Here is an 18,093-nt window from a genome sequence, read left to right as displayed (position 1 = left end):
CTTTTGAGCTATAAATAGTGCCATTGCACCTATTCCATTGTGTCTCATTAGGCCTACTCCTTTGTGTCTGATGAGTATAGAGAAGCAGAGTCTAGATCAGGATGGCTCCCTCCCCCATCCGAACTGCTCCACACTGCTCTGTTTTTCTGTTTTCCTCCCCCTGTGGGTGGGGTTGTCTCTTGATGCACGCCCTGAGCTGATGTTGGTTGTTCTGACGGAGCAGTGAGAAGGTCACCATCATCCTGCAGGCAGCTCCCATCTCCCTCTCCCCAATATCAGAACTCATTACTGTTTTGCGTTTGCTTCTGTTTTACACAGAAGGATTTCTTTTTCATTTTAAGGAGGACCTCTTTGGATTAGCACAGCAATTTTCCTGATGTACTTTGCTGGCATGTAGCACTATTGCTGGAGGAGGAGACACTATTTCATCAGCTTTTTTCCATGCCTAACTATGAGGTTCTGATCTGCCATTGAAGTTGAGGTTAGTTTTCTGGTCCATCAATGTGGAGCAGCTGACAGCAATTCCAGTATAAATGATAAACGTATACCAAGATTTTTTTGTATAAACGTGCCACAGTGATGGTTTAGGTTGCAGCCTGACTGTAAGCTACATTTAGTAAAATACTTCCATCTTTTCCAAACCACCAATTGCAGGCAGGTCCATATACCAATCCTGCTATGTCTGCGTAGTGTATACATTGAAATGGTACTCTGGGCTCAAGGATTTGATGAAAATAGTGTTTTTATGTGCACATAAGTCAAAAACAGTTCTTGTTACTAGATCGTGTTACGACTCATTCCTATACCTGACCAGAAGGTCATTTGGGTAAAAGCCCAGATTGCAAGCAACATGTGCTTCTGTGTAGTGTAATATGTAACATGCATGAATGCATGTTTTTTGTTTTTCAAAAAGCATTGTGAGTCATTTCAGCAGTCTATTTGGTCATATTCTGGTGGTCATATGAATTAGATGTGGTCTGTCATTTCATTTTGTCGCTGTGGTGCATGTAATTAATCCGTTGTCATGCTGTCACCTGTTTCATTTATGGCTCATAGTAAGAGAAAATGTTAAAGATTAATTCAAGGGCAGTCTTTTTAAAGGAAAACAACAGGCCTGTCAGACTTATCTCCCACCTCTTTAAAGACTTGTCTGAAGAATATACAGGTGTTGATACATGTGTTTTATGTATTTTATCAAAGCAAAGCTGCTGACATGAAAGAACGTCTTGTCATTGTTAGCTACTGTCTGTACCCAGCTAGACAGGCCTTTCATTCACATAGGTGTTAAAGAGAGTAACCACTGAATAATAAGCTGTCTGATGTGCATGTTTGATCTTTCTAACAGATCATTTTGTTTCTTGTTCAGAGCATGTAAGAGCTTTGGTGCCTAGACCTTATCAGGGCGAAAGCAAGTATCCAATCCTGTTTGACACGTCCTCATGGCTGGTTAGGGTCCTGCAGTCACTTCTGTAGCGTAGCACTCTGTGCTGCTTAACACATTTTATCATCATTTGTTTGATCATGCGAATAAGCGTTCTTTTCTGTGCAGTTGCACATTAGTTTTGTCAGGACAAACAACTTTCAGTTACGTGTTGCCTGTTTTTTATGAATGTAAGTTCTCCTGAAAACATGTAACTTCTTGCCTGCTGTCTAACTCTACTGCTAGAAAACTTGCGCACTTCTTGTACCTGCTGACTGTAAGCCCTCTAGTCATATTATTTTTGGCACATTAAACATTTACATATCACGGCTTCAGCACACAGCCTCCATTTAACTGTTTATCCTCCTGAATTCTTCTTATCAGTTCTGATTTGTATGTATTTGAATATATGTGGCCTAAATGATGCGTTTTTTAAAATATAGAAAGTACAAGGTCGTGTTTTTATCTGCGCTCTCAGAGATCTGTTTGATGTTTTTAAAAACTGGTTCAGAAAAACATTTTCTTATTAAATTGATTATGTGCTTCCATTCATCAGAATGGCTTCATTTGATATGTGACAAAAAAATGCAAAGTGGATCAAGACTGTGCTTGCTTCTGAAGAGGTTTGCTGTCTTATTGAATTTGCTTTTTACTGCTCTTGTGTTTGTTCCTGTAAAATTAAAATAAAGGGAGGATTATATGTGACGTGCAAATTTGCAGATGAGAGATGCTCAGTGTCACCTCTAGGTACCATATCAAAGATGCTGAGCATTAATCGCTTCAGCGTTTTAACAACTTAAAAAAGGATGCTCTAATATCAAAGTGAGAAGTTTTCACATGACATCAGGCAATCATATATCTTCTCTGTTATCCTCTTCCACACCCCATTGTGTCAGGTTACCTGACAGTTTTTTATTCATTCATTGCTGCCCTCCTGTCAACCCAAAGCCTCCTGTGTCATCCTGATTAAAGCTCATTTTTAGTAGCTGTGCTTGTGTGCCAGACTTGTGTCCATTATAAAATGTATTATCATGGTGAAAAACAGCACCCTGACACAGCCCAGCTCTGAAAATAGCTATTTATTGCAAATATTTAGGGCTTTTCTTGGTCATCTTATTTCCTCCATACTCAGCTTTAATAGACATTTACTGTAATGCAAGTAGCGAAGCAGGGAGTGGCCCACTAATGGCGTAGTATATTTTTCTCTAGGCAGATGGCTCTCAGCTGGCATTTATTACTGCAAGCCCCCTCATCCTTAACTCCTTATCCTCCCTGCTGCTAAAATACAGAATGTACTTGCTCAAAATTGCCTAGACCCCAGTTGGAAGAGCAGGGCTGCAGTTTGCACTGACATTTGCACAACATAACTAACTGACGTGGCTCAGTGAGTCATAGATTATCTTCAGACTGTTTGGGTACGAAAGCACATGTTAGCTGCGCTCTGAAAAGGGCTGACATTACTTAAAAACACAATTGACATTAAGATTTTTTTTTCTGTGACTTGTCCAGTTGCTGAGCAGTGTTACTGGGGCTTTTGTCAAGTCATCCTCTCCACAACTCTTCACTGCAGCCAGTTAGGTCTCTGTTTGGATAAAAAAAAAGTGCTGGCACCAGAAGGCACCCACACTGCAGCATCTGTCTGCCCTCTGTTACACCATAATAGTGGCCACTGTGGCCTTCAACTTACCATTACAGTCATTCTACACACATCATTAAATTGTACGTGGCAATTCATTTAACGCTTGCAGATGAGAAATTCACAGAGGCTTATTTGATGCCTTGTTGCTTTTAACTAAAAATTAAATTACATTACACATAGAACTGATTACATTTTGAATTTGTTTAATTTTAAAGCTCAAACAATGCTTACCATTCTCACTCATGAAATTTGAATCCTTCATCTCTGCTCTAGTAATAAAACATGAGTTAAGTTCCCCTTTTTTTGTTATCACGTTGCTGGAGATCAGGCTGTAGAATGATTAGCCAGGCACAGAAATGTTGCAAATTTTAAGCACCACTGCATTTTGAAAGACCACTACAAAAATGACCTTAATGTGGCTGCTTTCCCACAGTCCCCTATAGGTTAATGGCAGAGGGCTATTCTTTTAAATTTTTACAGGTTACCCTGAGTTGCATAGAAGATGTCCACCATGGTGTATCCACGGGAAGAGAAGCTCGAGAAGCTTTCTCAGGAGGAGATCATCTCCAACACAAAGCTGGTGATCCAGGGTCTGGAGGCCCTGAAGAACGAGCACAACTCCATCCTCCACAGCCTCCTGGAGACCATCAAGTGCCTAAAGAAGGATGAAGAAGCCAACCTGGTGCACGAGAAGTCCAACCTGCTCCGCAAATCGGTGGAGATGATTGAACTGGGACTGGGAGAAGCACAGGTAAAACAGAGTGGTAGTGGTATGTCAGGGCAAAATTAAATGTTTTTGTACTCAGGGATAAAGTTTAGTCACTGTGGTGATATGAGCAGAAAATATAATGTTCTGTAAAAGTAAGTGCGCTCCACTTTTTATCATCAAAATGTGGCAGTAAAAGAGGATCTTTCACCGTCTTCTACTTTAGGTTTTTGCTTCTTCACAGCTTCCTCATTCTAAACTAAGCTTGTGTGGTGATCATGATTCATTCAGAATCAGCCCCAGTTCTGTGCTCTTCTATCTTACTGCTGCAGAAGTCCGTCCGTGTTAAATGGCATTGCTCTCCAATGTGGTCTTTATCCCAGGTGATGATGGCCCTGTCCAATCACCTGAACGCGGTAGAGTCGGAGAAGCAGAAGCTGCGTGCACAGGTGAGGAGGCTTTGCCAGGAAAACCAGTGGCTGCGAGATGAGCTGGCTAACACCCAGCAGAAGCTACAGAAAAGCGAGCAGAGTGTGGCCCAGCTGGAAGAGGAGAAGAAACACCTGGAGTTCATGAACCAGCTCAAAAAGTACGATGAAGATGTCTCACCCACTGTAAGTACTGCACGCTGACAGTAGCCTTGGTATGAAGAGTGGCAAATGCATCTATAAATCGATTACTTGGTCATTACTACATTGTTGTGAAACATTCTGACCTTATTCATAATCACAAAAGAACAACAACACAAAAAGTTGTATTAACCCTTCATCAACTCTCTGCTCAACAGCAGAAACTCACCTTGCCAATAGCCTAAATGGATTTTTTTTTTAATTTTTGTAAAAGTTTGTATTAATTATTTTGACAATGTTTTATAATTACTGTATGTTGGTGGGTTGTTATTATCTTTAAAAGCCCTTTATTTTAAGTATTTACAGAAATGTTTAGAGAGATTTCTCCACTCTTATTTCCATATAAATATCAAGCTGGCCATCAGATATTGTGTCACGCATGCTTGTCGTTTATTTAATTTCTGTGCCGTTCCTGTTATCTGTCAATGATCATTTCACACATCTGACATGGACTGTTCCTACTGTCTGTTAGAGAATCTGACCAGCAGGTTTGTTTCATCCTCTCAGCAGGAGGAGAAGGACAGAGAAGCGCCAAAGGACTCCCTGGACGACCTCTTCCCTAATGACGAAGAGGAGCATGGCCCAGGAAGTAAGAAACGATATACAGCAACTCAAAAACACTCTAACAGAATTTTGGTCATAGTAATTGTTTAGAGCTACATGTCAATCTATAGTATGTGATTAAAACATTATGTGATTATCACATTATAAGAAAGGTATTTAATAAAACCATTGAGATTTCTAAAGCATAATACAGGACATTTTTGTTGGGGTCAAAATAATAAGACTTTTATAGAGTGTAAGTTGAAAGACAATTTTTCTGATATGCAACATGTCACTTTTGAATTCTCTCCACAATAATTATTGCTTGAAATAACAACATTGTGTACATGCAAATGTGCAAATGTGGCCTCTCTACCCAACAGTGCAGCAGCAACACAACAGTGCAGCAGTGGCTGCTGCTCAGCAGGGAGGATATGAGATCCCAGCCCGTCTGAGAACCCTGCACAACCTGGTAATCCAGTATGCCTCCCAGGGCAGGTACGAAGTGGCTGTCCCCCTCTGCAAACAGGCTTTGGAGGACTTGGAGAAAACCTCTGGACATGACCACCCTGATGTGGCCACCATGCTCAACATCCTGGCTTTGGTCTATAGGTTAGAAAAGACCCTATATAGGATAATAGGATAGGATAATGTTATTGTTGTTTTTCCTCATTATGCTGTCGCTATGTCCTCCTTTTCATACACATTTGTTAAAGCCAGAAACATTCAGTCTCATCATGTTGGCATGTCTTTCCCTCACTCATGCAGGGATCAGAACAAATACAAAGAGGCCGCCCATCTGCTCAATGATGCTCTCTCCATCAGGGAGAAAACCCTGGGCAAAGACCATCCTGCTGTAAGACTTCACCGTCACTATTGCAACAATATATCCATATGGGCACATCCATGTTTGGATAGATCAGACTGGTCTGATCTCTGTTCTCTGCTTCCCTGAAGCAATAACTACACAGTCTACTATATTTACTGTCCTACTCAGTTAGTCTGTATTGATTCCCCTACTATTAAAGTATTGATCATTGACAATGTGCCTGCAGGCTTGAAAATAATCAGCAACAATTGTTCAATGTCTGCTTGAACCAAATCAACCAGAATCCCTGCAACTGAAAAGGATATGGATAACAACAAAAGCAATTTTCCATTTTATTTCCTTTGTAAACAAAATTTTAGGAATTGATTTACACTGTGGCATCAAAACATCCCATAAAGCCTAAAGGAAGCTATTAAGACACAGTGCAGGACCTGGCAGCTCAGTGGGATTTGCATTTAGCCTCATATTTTCACTCAGTCTGAGAGACAATGACAGAAGAATTGGTGATAGTTTTTTCAGGTTGCTTTGAGCTGTTTACAAACTGTTTACATGCCAGTGAACAATCTGCGCATTCTGAATTATGTTTAGTTAAGTATTGTGAAGCTAAATTGCAAGTGTGAAAGCAAAGCAGTATTTAGCTTTTTCCTCTGTTTTTGTTATATTCAGGTTGCTGCAACACTGAACAACTTGGCTGTGCTGTATGGAAAGAGGGGAAAGTACAAGGAGGCCGAGCCTCTGTGTAAGAGGGCTCTGGAGATCAGAGAAAAGGTAGGCCATATCCCAGGATTGCACCAGCAGATCCACATCACTGCTATTGAGGCCTCATCTCAAGGCAAAGCCAAGGAACTCATTGTAGTAAAGTAATTAACAGTCATCATATTTCTAAAAGGTCAGTCAGAGCTACTGTAACAGCAGCAACTATAAATAGGGAAAAGAGCAAATGATTTTCTTAAATTGACTGTGACCTCTCTGCTGGAGGTCCTTCCCATGTCGGTGTGGAATTAAAGGGTTTAATTGAGAGCACAGCTGAAAATGGATAGTAGGCGTTCGGGGAGGGAGGCAGGAGGTAGATAAGAGCCATGGCAAAGCTACAGAGATCAGCAGGGTACAGTGAGTCTTTCTTGGCCTGAAAGCTCAATTCTGTATCCTCACTATTGATCATCCAGCCTTTTATTAGATCTCCTGAGTGCCTGCAGCAGCCCGACGTGCTGTCTGCTGAAAGCAGCAAGAGAAGGTGGAGGTACACAGGGGAAAGATGCACAAAGGAGCCAAAGGCACTAAGTGAGACACACAAACAGAAATGTTCACTCTAAACATTTCCATCAGGTCCTGGGGAAGGATCATCCAGATGTGGCCAAACAGCTGAACAACCTGGCTCTGCTGTGTCAAAACCAGGGCAAGTATGAAGAGGTGGAGTACTACTACTGTCGTGCCCTGGAGATTTATGAGTGCAGGCTCGGTCCAGATGATCCCAATGTGGCCAAAACCAAGAACAACCTGGTGAGAGATAGCTCCGCACCACAATATCATCATAGCTTTTATTGATTTTTGCCTCTTTCTTTCAAATCCTTTCACCTCAGTTTACCCCTCATTTCAGCAGGAACTATAATCCCTTTTGAGGTATGAATGTATGGAGGTAAATATAGGCAGAGTGTACTTTAGAAATCTCTCATTTGTTCTTTTAGTCTGAGCTTGGTGTCTGCAGGCATGTTCAGCATGTAAGCTGTAGCTGCTTTGTGCCTACAAAACATCTACTTGAAATGTCTTTTTAAACTTTTCTGTCAGACTTTAGTAAAGGGACACAGTTTTTTTTTTTTTTTTTTTTTTTTAACCACATGCTTTTTTTAAAAAAAACTAAATATTGCAAAGGGCAGCCGAATGTAATGTTATTAAATTATTTATTATTTTATTGCATTAGCATTGTTTCTAGGGTAACAATCCTGCAGTACACTGTCTTGGTTCTTTTAGCTCTCCAAGTCCTTCCTTCCTACTTCTGTCCCATCTCAATGATGGAGAGGCTTTATTGAGACTATAATGGAGGTTCTGTGAGAAAGGACAAAACCAGCATGATGTGTCTTAGTAAGGTGATGGGCTACCACTTGTTGCCAGAACAGCTTTAATGCACCAAGGCATTAATTCTATAAGTCTCTGAGTTTTACTCCAAACATTATTCCCTTATTTAGTGTTGGACAGAGGGGGTGGAGAGTGCTGCGGCCTCTATGTTTGGTTGAGTTGAGATGCGGTTATCGTGAATGCCATAGCTTATGGTTTCACATCATTTTCACACTCATCAAACCATTCACTGATGGGGCCATTGTCATTTTGGAAGAGACCACTCTGATCTGGATAGAAATGTTTTTTTTCACAGAGTAAGGCTGGTAACTAAGAAGAACTTTGGACTGATTTCCACATCATAACAGAACCACTTGATTAGTTTTGCCTGGAATTTGTCCCCTGTCTATATATCAATTTTCATGAGACAGGAGAAAAATGCAGTGAGACTGCACCTGCTCTCTCAGGGGTCCAATGTGAGTCAATAGACCAATTTAATCAAACACTAAAATGCTTTCATTTCTTATTCTTCTTCAGGCATCCTGCTTTCTCAAACAGGGGAAATACAAGGAGGCTGAGATTCTGTACAAAGAGATTCTGACTCGTGCTCATGAGAAAGAGTTTGGATCTGTAGATGGTAAGGCTTCAGATGTTTTGACTTACACTATATGGCAGCACATATTTGAATGATTGTTTCCTTATTGTGATGGAAATTTTAGCATCAATCAACCAATAAGCACAATTATATATATATATATATTCTAAGAAAATAATGTGGTACATCACATTACACGGTCCCTCAGTACCTAACCTGCCCCTCAGAATATACAGGTTAGTTTTTTTTTTTTTTTGTTTAGTTTTGTTTCCAACCTTCCTCCACCATTGTCTTATCTTCCATCTACTCTTTGTCTCACACCAGCAAGCACAGTCAATGATGGACAGATGATTTAAAAAGTGGACGTTGTTCTGAGCAGCGTGCCAACCTTCTCCGTTCAGAAGACTCAGAGAACCTTTACAAAAAAACTATTGGAAGAAATGAACAGTTTATCTGAAAGACGAACTCTTACGATGTTCTTCTTTTTTAGTTTTGGTTTAAACTTTGTGAAGGCTTTCGTCCAGGGATGAAATTGACTGCTTTGAAAAGTCATGAAAGTGGCTCGGCACAGTGTGCTGCTCTGACACTTTGTGAGCAGAAGCATCTCACGTATCTCTGTGAAGTTTATTTTTCATGTGTCATTTAACTCGACAAGAGTGCATAGATATTTGTTTAAACCTATTTTATGAGTTGAAGGTTAAGGTGAACCAACACGGCAGCAACAGTAGATGTTAACTATCCTTTCTTATGTAACATTTGCTGTATTTGTGAGTTTAATGGAATTTCATGCATCTGTATTCATTACTAAATGGTAATGGTCAGCTGAAACGTTGACTCTTAGCACCTGTGAAATCTTTTGGGTGTTACTTTATGTTTTGAGGCACTAATGTTCTTTTTATGGTCTGTTGCACAGTGTAATGGTTCATTTATCCTTTTCACTGTACTAAAATCTATACACTACTTTTTTCATTTATCTGGGGGAAAATCTGCAAAATGTTTATAACATGATTAAATTTCAAACAGAAATGTGTTCTTGCATCTTACTACACTCTTGTACTCAATCAGTTCTTGTAATATTAGCAGCCAGTAAACAGTTAGTGCTTTAATATTTAAACTCCAGGTGAAAACCAAATGTGTCTTTATTTGTGCCACCTTCGGAATTCACCAGGCTCCTCTTATACCCTAGCAGTGCCAAATATGTGGAAAACAATCCAAAAAAAAAAGAGTATGCCTAGTTTGTTTTGGATTCAGTGTAATGTCATGAGGTTACGCTGGTAAACACTCTTCCAGTCCTGCTGTTCCCTGTGTAGACCACCTCTTATGTCTGTCCGTTTGTCTGCAGCTGAGAACAAGCCCATCTGGATGCATGCAGAGGAAAGAGAGGAGATGAGCAAGGTGAGAGCAAAAACAGAATTTGAATGAAGGGCACGTTTGTGAAGTGTAAAATCAAGTCTGTTTTGTTTATTTAGAAAAAGTGAAATACGATAATGTCCTTCACACATAGTATAACTCTGAGTCGGCATATGACAGTTGTACTCTATGTAAACACAGGACAAATGCGGCTGATCCAGTTTGAACTACCACTCCCCTACTCATGCTTTTCTTCCTTTTCTCCATTTTTTTACTTCCAGGGCAAGCACAGAGACAACACTCCATATGGAGAGTATGGAGGCTGGTACAAGGCCTGCAAAGTCAACAGGTGAGGCAGAGACTGATAAGCATGTTTTTACACCTTAGCTGTTAAGACACTTATTCAAGACTAGAAACAAATTACTTTACATTTATGTTTTAATGCATGATGCCAATATATTGTAGAAAACCCTTTATCTTTCTGAATTTTCTCATTTCTATTTTATGATGCTTTTACAGTAAAGTAGATCAAAACATCAGTTTGCTCAGATCCAACTGTTCCTCATTACCTTCTGGTAAATATTGGTGTGCCTGTCCTGTCTGTTTCCAGCCCTACAGTGAACACTACCCTGAGAAACTTGGGGGCCCTGTACCGCAGACAGGGCAAGCTAGAGGCTGCTGAGACCCTGGAAGAGTGCGCCTTGAGGTCTCGCAAGCAGGTCAGTAGAATTTCCTTAACTGAAAATGCCCATTTTTGCATGCTGACAGCTTATTATTCTGAGATATGTTCCCTGTGTTAGGACAGCAAATCTCATTATATTTCTTTCCCTTTCTCTGCTTTGCTATGGATCCAGGTCAACACAGTAAGTGGTTTGTCTCTAACTCATAGCCCCCAAAGAGCCTTCACCTCTCCTCCATAACATCACTCCCGTCTCACAGCTTTTTAAATGTTCCCATGTCTCTGCAATGCTCTGACAATACTGTCAATGCATTAAAATAGACAGGAAACATAAAACCACTTCAGTTCCTCCAAATAACTTTGCACACTCACCCATATCAAGTGACTAATGTTTATCTCTGTATTAGTCCTGATTATCATATTTGTGTTTGTTTGCTTTTGTGTCGTACGTGTGTTGTTCCAATCAGGGCATCGACCCCATCCACCAGACACGTGTGGTGGAGATCCTGAAGGATACAGAAGGCGACAGGAGGAGGAGCAGGGACAGTCTGACCAGCGTTAAGTATGAGAGCGGCTCTGAGACCGGCGAGGAAGTGAGTATGGGCGTGGAGTGGAACGGGGTGAGTACACATCCACTGTTATCGAGCCAGTGACCTCACTGGAAGAACAAGGTGGTGCTAGTAACACCACACCAGAGTGTGTGGACTGGTACAGAAAGGCGTAGAATATAGGCAGTGACTCGAATGGTGAGACTGAGTGGAGCTTTTTCTGTTAGTACAGTAAGATGACCAGTGATTAGGGAGCAGGGCTGGATGCTGGAGCTGGATGACTCGTCTGCTATTTAAATGACCAGTGCCATCAGGAAGCCTGGCTTACACGATCACCCTCACAGGAAGTTCAGCAAGCCCTCTTCACTGTGGTCATCTGTACAAAAGCACAGATTAGTCACTCCTGCTGAGCCGTCTTCTGACGTCAGTGTTGCACATCATAAGCTAAATATGACTGACTGACTGATTACACAAACAAAGTCTGAGTTGCTAAGTTGCTTTCTCACTATTATTATTTTGAGCACGCCTCTTTTTTCTATTATGAAGTGGTATAGCTGCTCACTCCCAGTTCTTGATTTGGCAGGACGCTAAACTATATCTGTACCAGTCCATCAACTCCCTTTACATATACAGGACCATCTCCGTTTTTTAAATAATGTAAAGCTGATTGAGTGTCTTGGCATGTTTTTGATAGCATCTGAGTTTGCTTTGGACTAAATAGTCATATTTTTGTTTTTCATTGCTTCACAATGAAGTGCTACTGTCTCATTTAATTAGTTGTTTTTGCTCGCAATGCTTCTGCACTAGTGGAGTGTTAACATAGAGGCACAAGCTCATTCCTCGGCACCCTGGCAATATATTAAATAAGTATTTGTGGGACTCTAAGAGATGCAATTAGCTTTAATCCCTGTTAGAATGTCTTGTTTTTCCACCATGAAACACAATTGACAGGGTTCCCACTATCCTTGATGCTCGTCCCACTTTGCAGTAAACTACGTGGTTGATATGTCTTTATTTTATACTGCTGTTTTATCACCTCATTATAGATCCACTCTGGCAGTGTGTGTTAGTCAGAATTGTTTCACCACTGCATAGCATTTCCCTTTCCCAGTCACCCGTCTTAGGTTAGGAAACCGTTTGGTGCTGAGAGCATGATATTCACTGTAGCAGTGTTTGCAGTTATATAACTGGAAGCAGCCCTCTGGCGTGGCTTCTATAAGCCAAGACTGTTCCAGCAGTGATGCCTCGTCTGAGCCTGTGCCTCTGCCCCTTAAGTGCAGCCACGCCCTTCCCTGCACCCACATAGTCCAAACATGCATGTAGCAATGCCAGCCTGCTGGGCTCACCCTTATTACACACACTAATGGAACATGTGTGCGTTTATTGTGTTTTCACATGGTTGAGAAATGTCTGTTAACCTGTTGTTCGCTGCTCTCTGATTAACATTAAGCAGAAAAGCAGGGTTCTGCACACATAACACTCAAGCCCACTTAAAAATTCACTGTGTATTCATCCTTGTGTGCACCTGTCTGTTTGTGAAACACGTGGCGGCATGCAGAGGACTGCTCGTTGCAAGCATTTCATTATCACAGCCACAGCAGTAGAAATGAAACACATCCCAGTGAAAATATTCAATTTACTTGTGACATTCTTATGCTTTTAGAAATTGTTTCTGAAAATAATTTTGTCACAAGACATTTGAGCTTTTGACTAAAAGCTTGTTAATAAATTCCATCCATCCATTCATCAACATAGTTGTGAACTACAACTTGGCTATTTGGTGCTTTGAAAGAGACTTACTGTCTACTTCTGTGTAGACAGTTGCTGAGAGGTGTGACAGGAATATCAAACCTATCATTCACCTGCTCTATGGCTTTGCCTAAACATGTCTCCACTCTGCTCTCAGGTCTGATAAATCACTGAGGATGTAGAAAGGCTTTGCTCGTTTTAAATTTTTTAGTAAAAAAAAAAACTCCAGTAAAACTACAGACAATTTCAGCTCCTTGGTTTTTATTATTATTATTTGTTGTGGACAACAGGGAGGAGACAGTAACTGTCAGCAAATTTGTGGTTGTGTTCAGGTGAACTCTGTGTGCGTCTCTTTGAAAAGCATGATTTGACTCGTCTAACTGCTTTGTGCTTTTGGATAGACACTTCAAGGTGCTGCTTGTGACTTTGCATGTTTTTTTCGAATTTCATCTTTTTCCTTATTTGTCCTTTTTTGTGTCACTAACCTACTTCCTTGTTGATTACTCTTGCCATGACAACCAATCAGCCTGTCAATCAAATTTCCTTTTCTCACTCAGTGGATTGTACTCTCCCTCTTTAACTTTCATTGGTATATCAGTATGGTTTATAGTGCCACAATAAAGAGATTAGATCACAGAAAATATATCAAGCAGAGGCTAGTATTAAAAGATTAAGAATATAATTTCATCATTCCTAGGATATAAATGTTATAATGCAATAGTTTCTGTCATGTGTTGTAGCTAAACAATACTCTTATCCCTGACTAAGCACTGATCCTTGTAGATGTCCCTCATCTGCAGTGCACAGTCACCAGCTGGGTGTAGTGTGCCAAGTTCAGACTTTCTGGTACTAAAGAGGAAAGAATAGCTGAGTCATGGTGACTGCAGCTGCTGCGTCACCGATCTGCTTCTTATGCTGTAAGCAGCCGTAATTGTTCAAAGAGAAGCACAGTTTTCATGCTGCTGGATTTTCATGTCATTTTGTTTGTGTAGGATCACTCAGCTGGGGTTTACAGGAACTATATCCAGACCCCAAGCTTCAGCTGGTAATTAAACTAGGTGCAGGAGAGACAGTGCAGTTCAGTGTAGCAAAGGCAAGCAGCTCAGATTTGCCAGTGTGGAGGTGGGTAGCGTAGGAAGTCCAACCCCAGAGCTCTGAACCTTACAATGTGTGTCGTTTTTGTCTTTTTTGTCTCTTTCTCTCTTTCTCTTTTATCAGGCCTAAGTCATCAAGATTATTCCTCCATCCTTCTCTCCTTCCCCAACACAATAGCAAAAGGATGTGTGTTGTCGCTCCCTCTGGCCTTCTCTGCCCCAACAAACCAACAGCTACAGTCCTGGTGCCACCTCTGGCAGAGACTCAGAAAGCCCCTCCTGGTTGTCACCTCTGTCCCCTGTTCAGCTGACAACTGCTGGGACGTTTGGTCTTCTCATCTCTGCCTTGTTTTCTCTTTCTCAGTTTCTCTCTCTCTCTTTCTCTCTGTGCTTTCCTCTCACTAACCCTGTCTCACCCACCATGTCGGAAATCATTACTTCAGCTCTTTCTCTCACTTAATATTAAAGTCACTGTGTATGTAATCTTTCCCTATGAGAAAGTCGCTCACACATTTTTCCTCAATCCAACATCGAACTGTAGTTTTTCACATGTGATGATATAGTTGATTTATTTGAGGAGGAAAGTTGGAAATCTAATTTATTTGAACAAGGCGAAACATCCTCAGAGACTTTGAGGATGTGCCACCTTTTAACAGAAGCCTTGTCTGTTCGTAGATAAAATTACAGATATTATATTAGAGTATTATACAGAAGAATTAATTCCCACATTTGCTCTGCGTTGGTCTTACTCTGACGTTTGTTGTTGTTTGAGAGAAAGGTGATCTCAAAGCTAGCTTCTAACCTGGTGCCTGTATTTAGCCATATTATTTTTTATGAAACCTTTTTCCTTGTCATTATGTGTTTTCAGTTTAAGCTAATACCTACAATTAAATGCTTTTGAAATGGTACTGTAAAGTCACACATGCTAATCATGATATTTACAATTTCTTTTTTAAATCTTCAGCCTAGTTGGCAGGGAATGAGAATGGAGGATTGCCAGTTTTGTTTTTATAGATCTAGTTCCTGTTCATTTTTTTTTTTTTTTTTTTTTTTACAACTTTGTTTACATTTTTTATTGCTTTTTGATTATGTTGTGGCTGAATATTAAGGCAGTAGTATGTCAACAGCACCATAGTGTTACCTGTTGTGAAAGACCAGAATTCCCAGCATCATCAAGGCCAAAGCTGACAGCAGATTGGTCAGATCACAGTGAGCTGTTGTTGCCATGGTAATTTATTTTCAAGTTGCTCTTACTGGCTTCAGTGTCCTTGGTTTGATGGAGTATTCACACAGGCTGTACTCCGCACAATATATACACAGTAGCTTGCATTTCACAAAGGGAATTAGCATTACCATTGGCTGATGACGTAAAGCCAGTATGACAGCAGACACCAGCCAGAGCATTTAGCACAGATATCGTCCACCAGAGAGATTTCAAAATAATGGACAGAAATGCCCAGTATCGCCTTTGTCTGATGGCCCAGGAGTGGTGTTATTATTCAGTGGAAGACTGGACTCCACAGTAGTTTTAGTGTGTATTTGTGTATGTTTCGGTGGTACAGTCACAGTGCCCACTCTGGCTATGGATACTGTATTTTGAACACAAAGCTTAATGAGGCCTGTTGCCTTTTTCTTACACAGTTGTTTGGCAGCAAACATCGTCACTTTGGTGCTTCATGACACCAAAAGTACAGTGCGAGTGTTTCCTCAAGATCAACGTGAAATTTCAGATGTTTAACTGAATGTAAAATGACTTTAATATCATGGAAGTGTAATTGTAGGCTGTATTTATAGATCTGACAAGTGCATTCACTATGAGGCTTTTCAGTATGCTGCTTGCCTTGACTCTTCATTCCTTCCAATAAGTACACCTATACTTCTAATGCAACTCTGAACAAAAGGATCGACTGTGTCCATCACATAATTATGATGATACTATTGTGTTAGTGGAATGCTTATTTATTGAACTGTCTGTTCTTGACATATATAGTGTGTCTTCAGTTTCCTAAAGTGGAAGATCATAAATGGTAAGGTCAATAAGCACCATCTTAGTAAGTAGGACTGCGTTATATTTACCATTCTGCATTGTGATGGTCATTGCATCAACACTTGTTGGTATTCTCAAATAAAGTTTTTCATTGTGACGTTTCGTCTCTTCTCTGCATCGGATGAAGACGTTCATTCACCATGAGTGGAAACAGGTTCTGTCATGTCTCCACCCAGTGGAACTGCAATATTGCCTCAATTCACACACAGCACCCGATCCCCCCCCCCTGCTGGTGATAAGCCTGTACTGCAGCTTGAAGATCACACCTCAAATGTTGTTACACTAATGTGAATGCGACACATCAACACCAGATAAAGACACATTCTGTGTTTACTAATTGGTAGTGAGCTGTAATGTAGGAATGGATGGATGGATAAGTGAAACAGTGAATTCACCCAATTAAAATACAGAGAGAAGTTATGTTTGCCACTTTTATTTTAAAAATCTAAATCCTTACACTGGAAACTGTAGATAAAAAAAAAACCATCATCCCACCGAGACCTTCACACTTGTTTGGTGATGAACGCGTCTTCTCCTCTTTATAAACCTACTTTTGCTTGATGATTACAGGATGATGTCAGTAGCATTTATACTGAAAATTCATTTGTGATCAAACGAGGTAATGCAGGCAGTGCATGATGTCACTAACACGGTAGAAATATATGAAGTTTTATTGCTCATGTGTGACACCGAATGCTGCTGAGCTGCAACCAGCCCCTCCACATCAGAACATGCCTGCACAAAACGCAAACATGCATCTGCGAAAGTTGAGAAAAGGAGTGAAATGATTTGCAGTTGGGAACTTTTGCCTCTGCGCTGTCGGTGGCGAATGGACGTGTTGACGAGTGTGTACGTGTGTGCAGGACGGCAGCGGAGCCCTCCAGCGCAGCGGCTCCTTGGGGAAGCTCAGGGATGTTTTACGCCGCAGCAGCGAGCTGCTGGTGAAGAAACTGCAGGGCAACGGACCTCCCGAGCCTCGCAGCACCAAGTAAGACCTGAAGAAAACCTGCGTCATGATGCAGAGAAACCATGTATATGTTTGTACTGTATGCAACTTTCTTTCTTGTTCTTCACTCAACAGCATGAAGCGGGCTGCTTCTTTGAATTACTTGAACAAAACAAGTGATGACCAGTTCCAGGTGAGTGTGGGCAAAGCATTTTAAGTTGTATTAAACGTATGTCACAGTATTGGATGCGATGTAATCGTCATGTCCTTCCTCTATCGTGTCTCGAATCCCCGTCAGACTCGTGGTGGCAGTAACTTCAGGGAGAGCCGGGGCCTGAGCTCCAGCACCGTGGACCTCTCCACTGGAAAGTGAGCGGCCGGCGGCCTTCTCTCTGCTGAGCCCTTCACAACCGACCTTTGGCTCGTTCTCTGAGCCGTGATGATCGCCAACAAACACTACCAGGAAGCATCAGCCACTCACAAACCCTTATATTTGCCTGTCAACATCTGACCAAAACAGCCAAAGACCTTTCAGTCATCGAGACAAATACACAGTTAGGTTTTAGTTTTTGCTTCTCCACTGACAGCTGTGTTTCCCTTCCCTGTTCCCTAAGCTCAAAGTCACCTTTAAGAAAACGTACCTCATCTTTTTCCATTATTCAGAATCAAGTTAACTTTGCACTTTCAGTTCGTCTGTTCCCCCAATGTCACCTTTGATACTTTGTTTCTCATCATTGTGATCCACATTTTTGTGTCTTACTGTGCCATTTGTTGTATTATCAGTGCAGATTAGATTTTTTTTTTTTTTTGTTGATTTTGTTTTACTTCTCCAAAAATAGAAAAAAAATTAAGTCTGTTGAGTTTGAAATGACATAATGTAAAGCTGACATGATTACACTGTTTCAATAAATCACTTTTATTTTCATTTTAATGGTTATACATTTGCCTGTTGAGATTAGTTTTGCAGTGGTGAAAACAGGGTGTAATGTTTATCTTACATGATTTGTTTCATGACTTTTTTAAGTATAACTTGTTTTGGAAAGCTTTGAAATTCTAAAGGAAGCTGCTTTAACCTCTACAACTCTACGATCCCATGTTTTCTAACGCAGACAGGTATAGTCTTGAGTCCTGTATGTTCTCAGAGTACAGAAAAATGCCTCCATGTTCAGCTTTTAAAGTGTATCTAAACAAAAAAAAAAGATCAGGTTAAATTCACCCTGAATGATTCCTGGTGCCACGCAAGACCATTCTTACAAAGTTGTTGACA

The 18,093-nt window shown here is 40.7% G+C and overlaps 1 protein-coding gene across 7 annotated transcripts in view; it reads left to right on the top strand.

Annotated features, from left to right (window-relative positions):
• Positions 1–17,757, top strand: part of klc1b (kinesin light chain 1b) — a 19,227-nt gene extending 1,470 nt beyond the window's left edge. Inside the window, exons 2-18 of one of the 7 annotated variants that reach the window (XM_026308748.1) lie at positions 342–481; positions 3,540–3,810; positions 4,149–4,379; positions 4,902–4,983; positions 5,321–5,549; positions 5,706–5,793; positions 6,433–6,534; positions 7,093–7,266; positions 8,356–8,455; positions 9,756–9,808; positions 10,045–10,112; positions 10,374–10,482; positions 10,618–10,626; positions 10,910–11,062; positions 16,744–16,868; positions 16,962–17,019; positions 17,125–17,757. In XM_026308748.1, the coding sequence (XP_026164533.1) occupies positions 3,562–3,810; positions 4,149–4,379; positions 4,902–4,983; positions 5,321–5,549; positions 5,706–5,793; positions 6,433–6,534; positions 7,093–7,266; positions 8,356–8,455; positions 9,756–9,808; positions 10,045–10,112; positions 10,374–10,482; positions 10,618–10,626; positions 10,910–11,062; positions 16,744–16,868; positions 16,962–17,019; positions 17,125–17,199 (1,905 nt within the window). In that variant the 5' untranslated portion in view covers positions 342–481; positions 3,540–3,561 and the 3' untranslated portion in view covers positions 17,200–17,757. Of the gene's footprint in view, positions 1–341; positions 482–3,539; positions 3,811–4,148; positions 4,380–4,901; positions 4,984–5,320; positions 5,550–5,705; positions 5,794–6,432; positions 6,535–7,092; positions 7,267–8,355; positions 8,456–9,755; positions 9,809–10,044; positions 10,113–10,373; positions 10,483–10,617; positions 10,627–10,909; positions 11,063–13,957; positions 15,979–16,743; positions 16,869–16,961; positions 17,020–17,124 lie in introns of those variants that run through there. The other 6 variants (XM_026308749.1, XM_026308747.1, XM_026308751.1 and 3 more) reach the window with 6 other exon arrangements.
• The last annotated feature ends 336 nt before the right edge of the window (positions 17,758–18,093 follow it).

Source organism: Mastacembelus armatus, chromosome 15 (assembly GCF_900324485.2).
Source record: "Mastacembelus armatus chromosome 15, fMasArm1.2, whole genome shotgun sequence".
Lineage (NCBI taxonomy): Eukaryota > Metazoa > Chordata > Actinopteri > Synbranchiformes > Mastacembelidae > Mastacembelus > Mastacembelus armatus.
The sequence above is the reverse complement of the archived record's forward strand: the minus strand, read 5'-3'. Positions and strand labels throughout refer to the sequence as shown.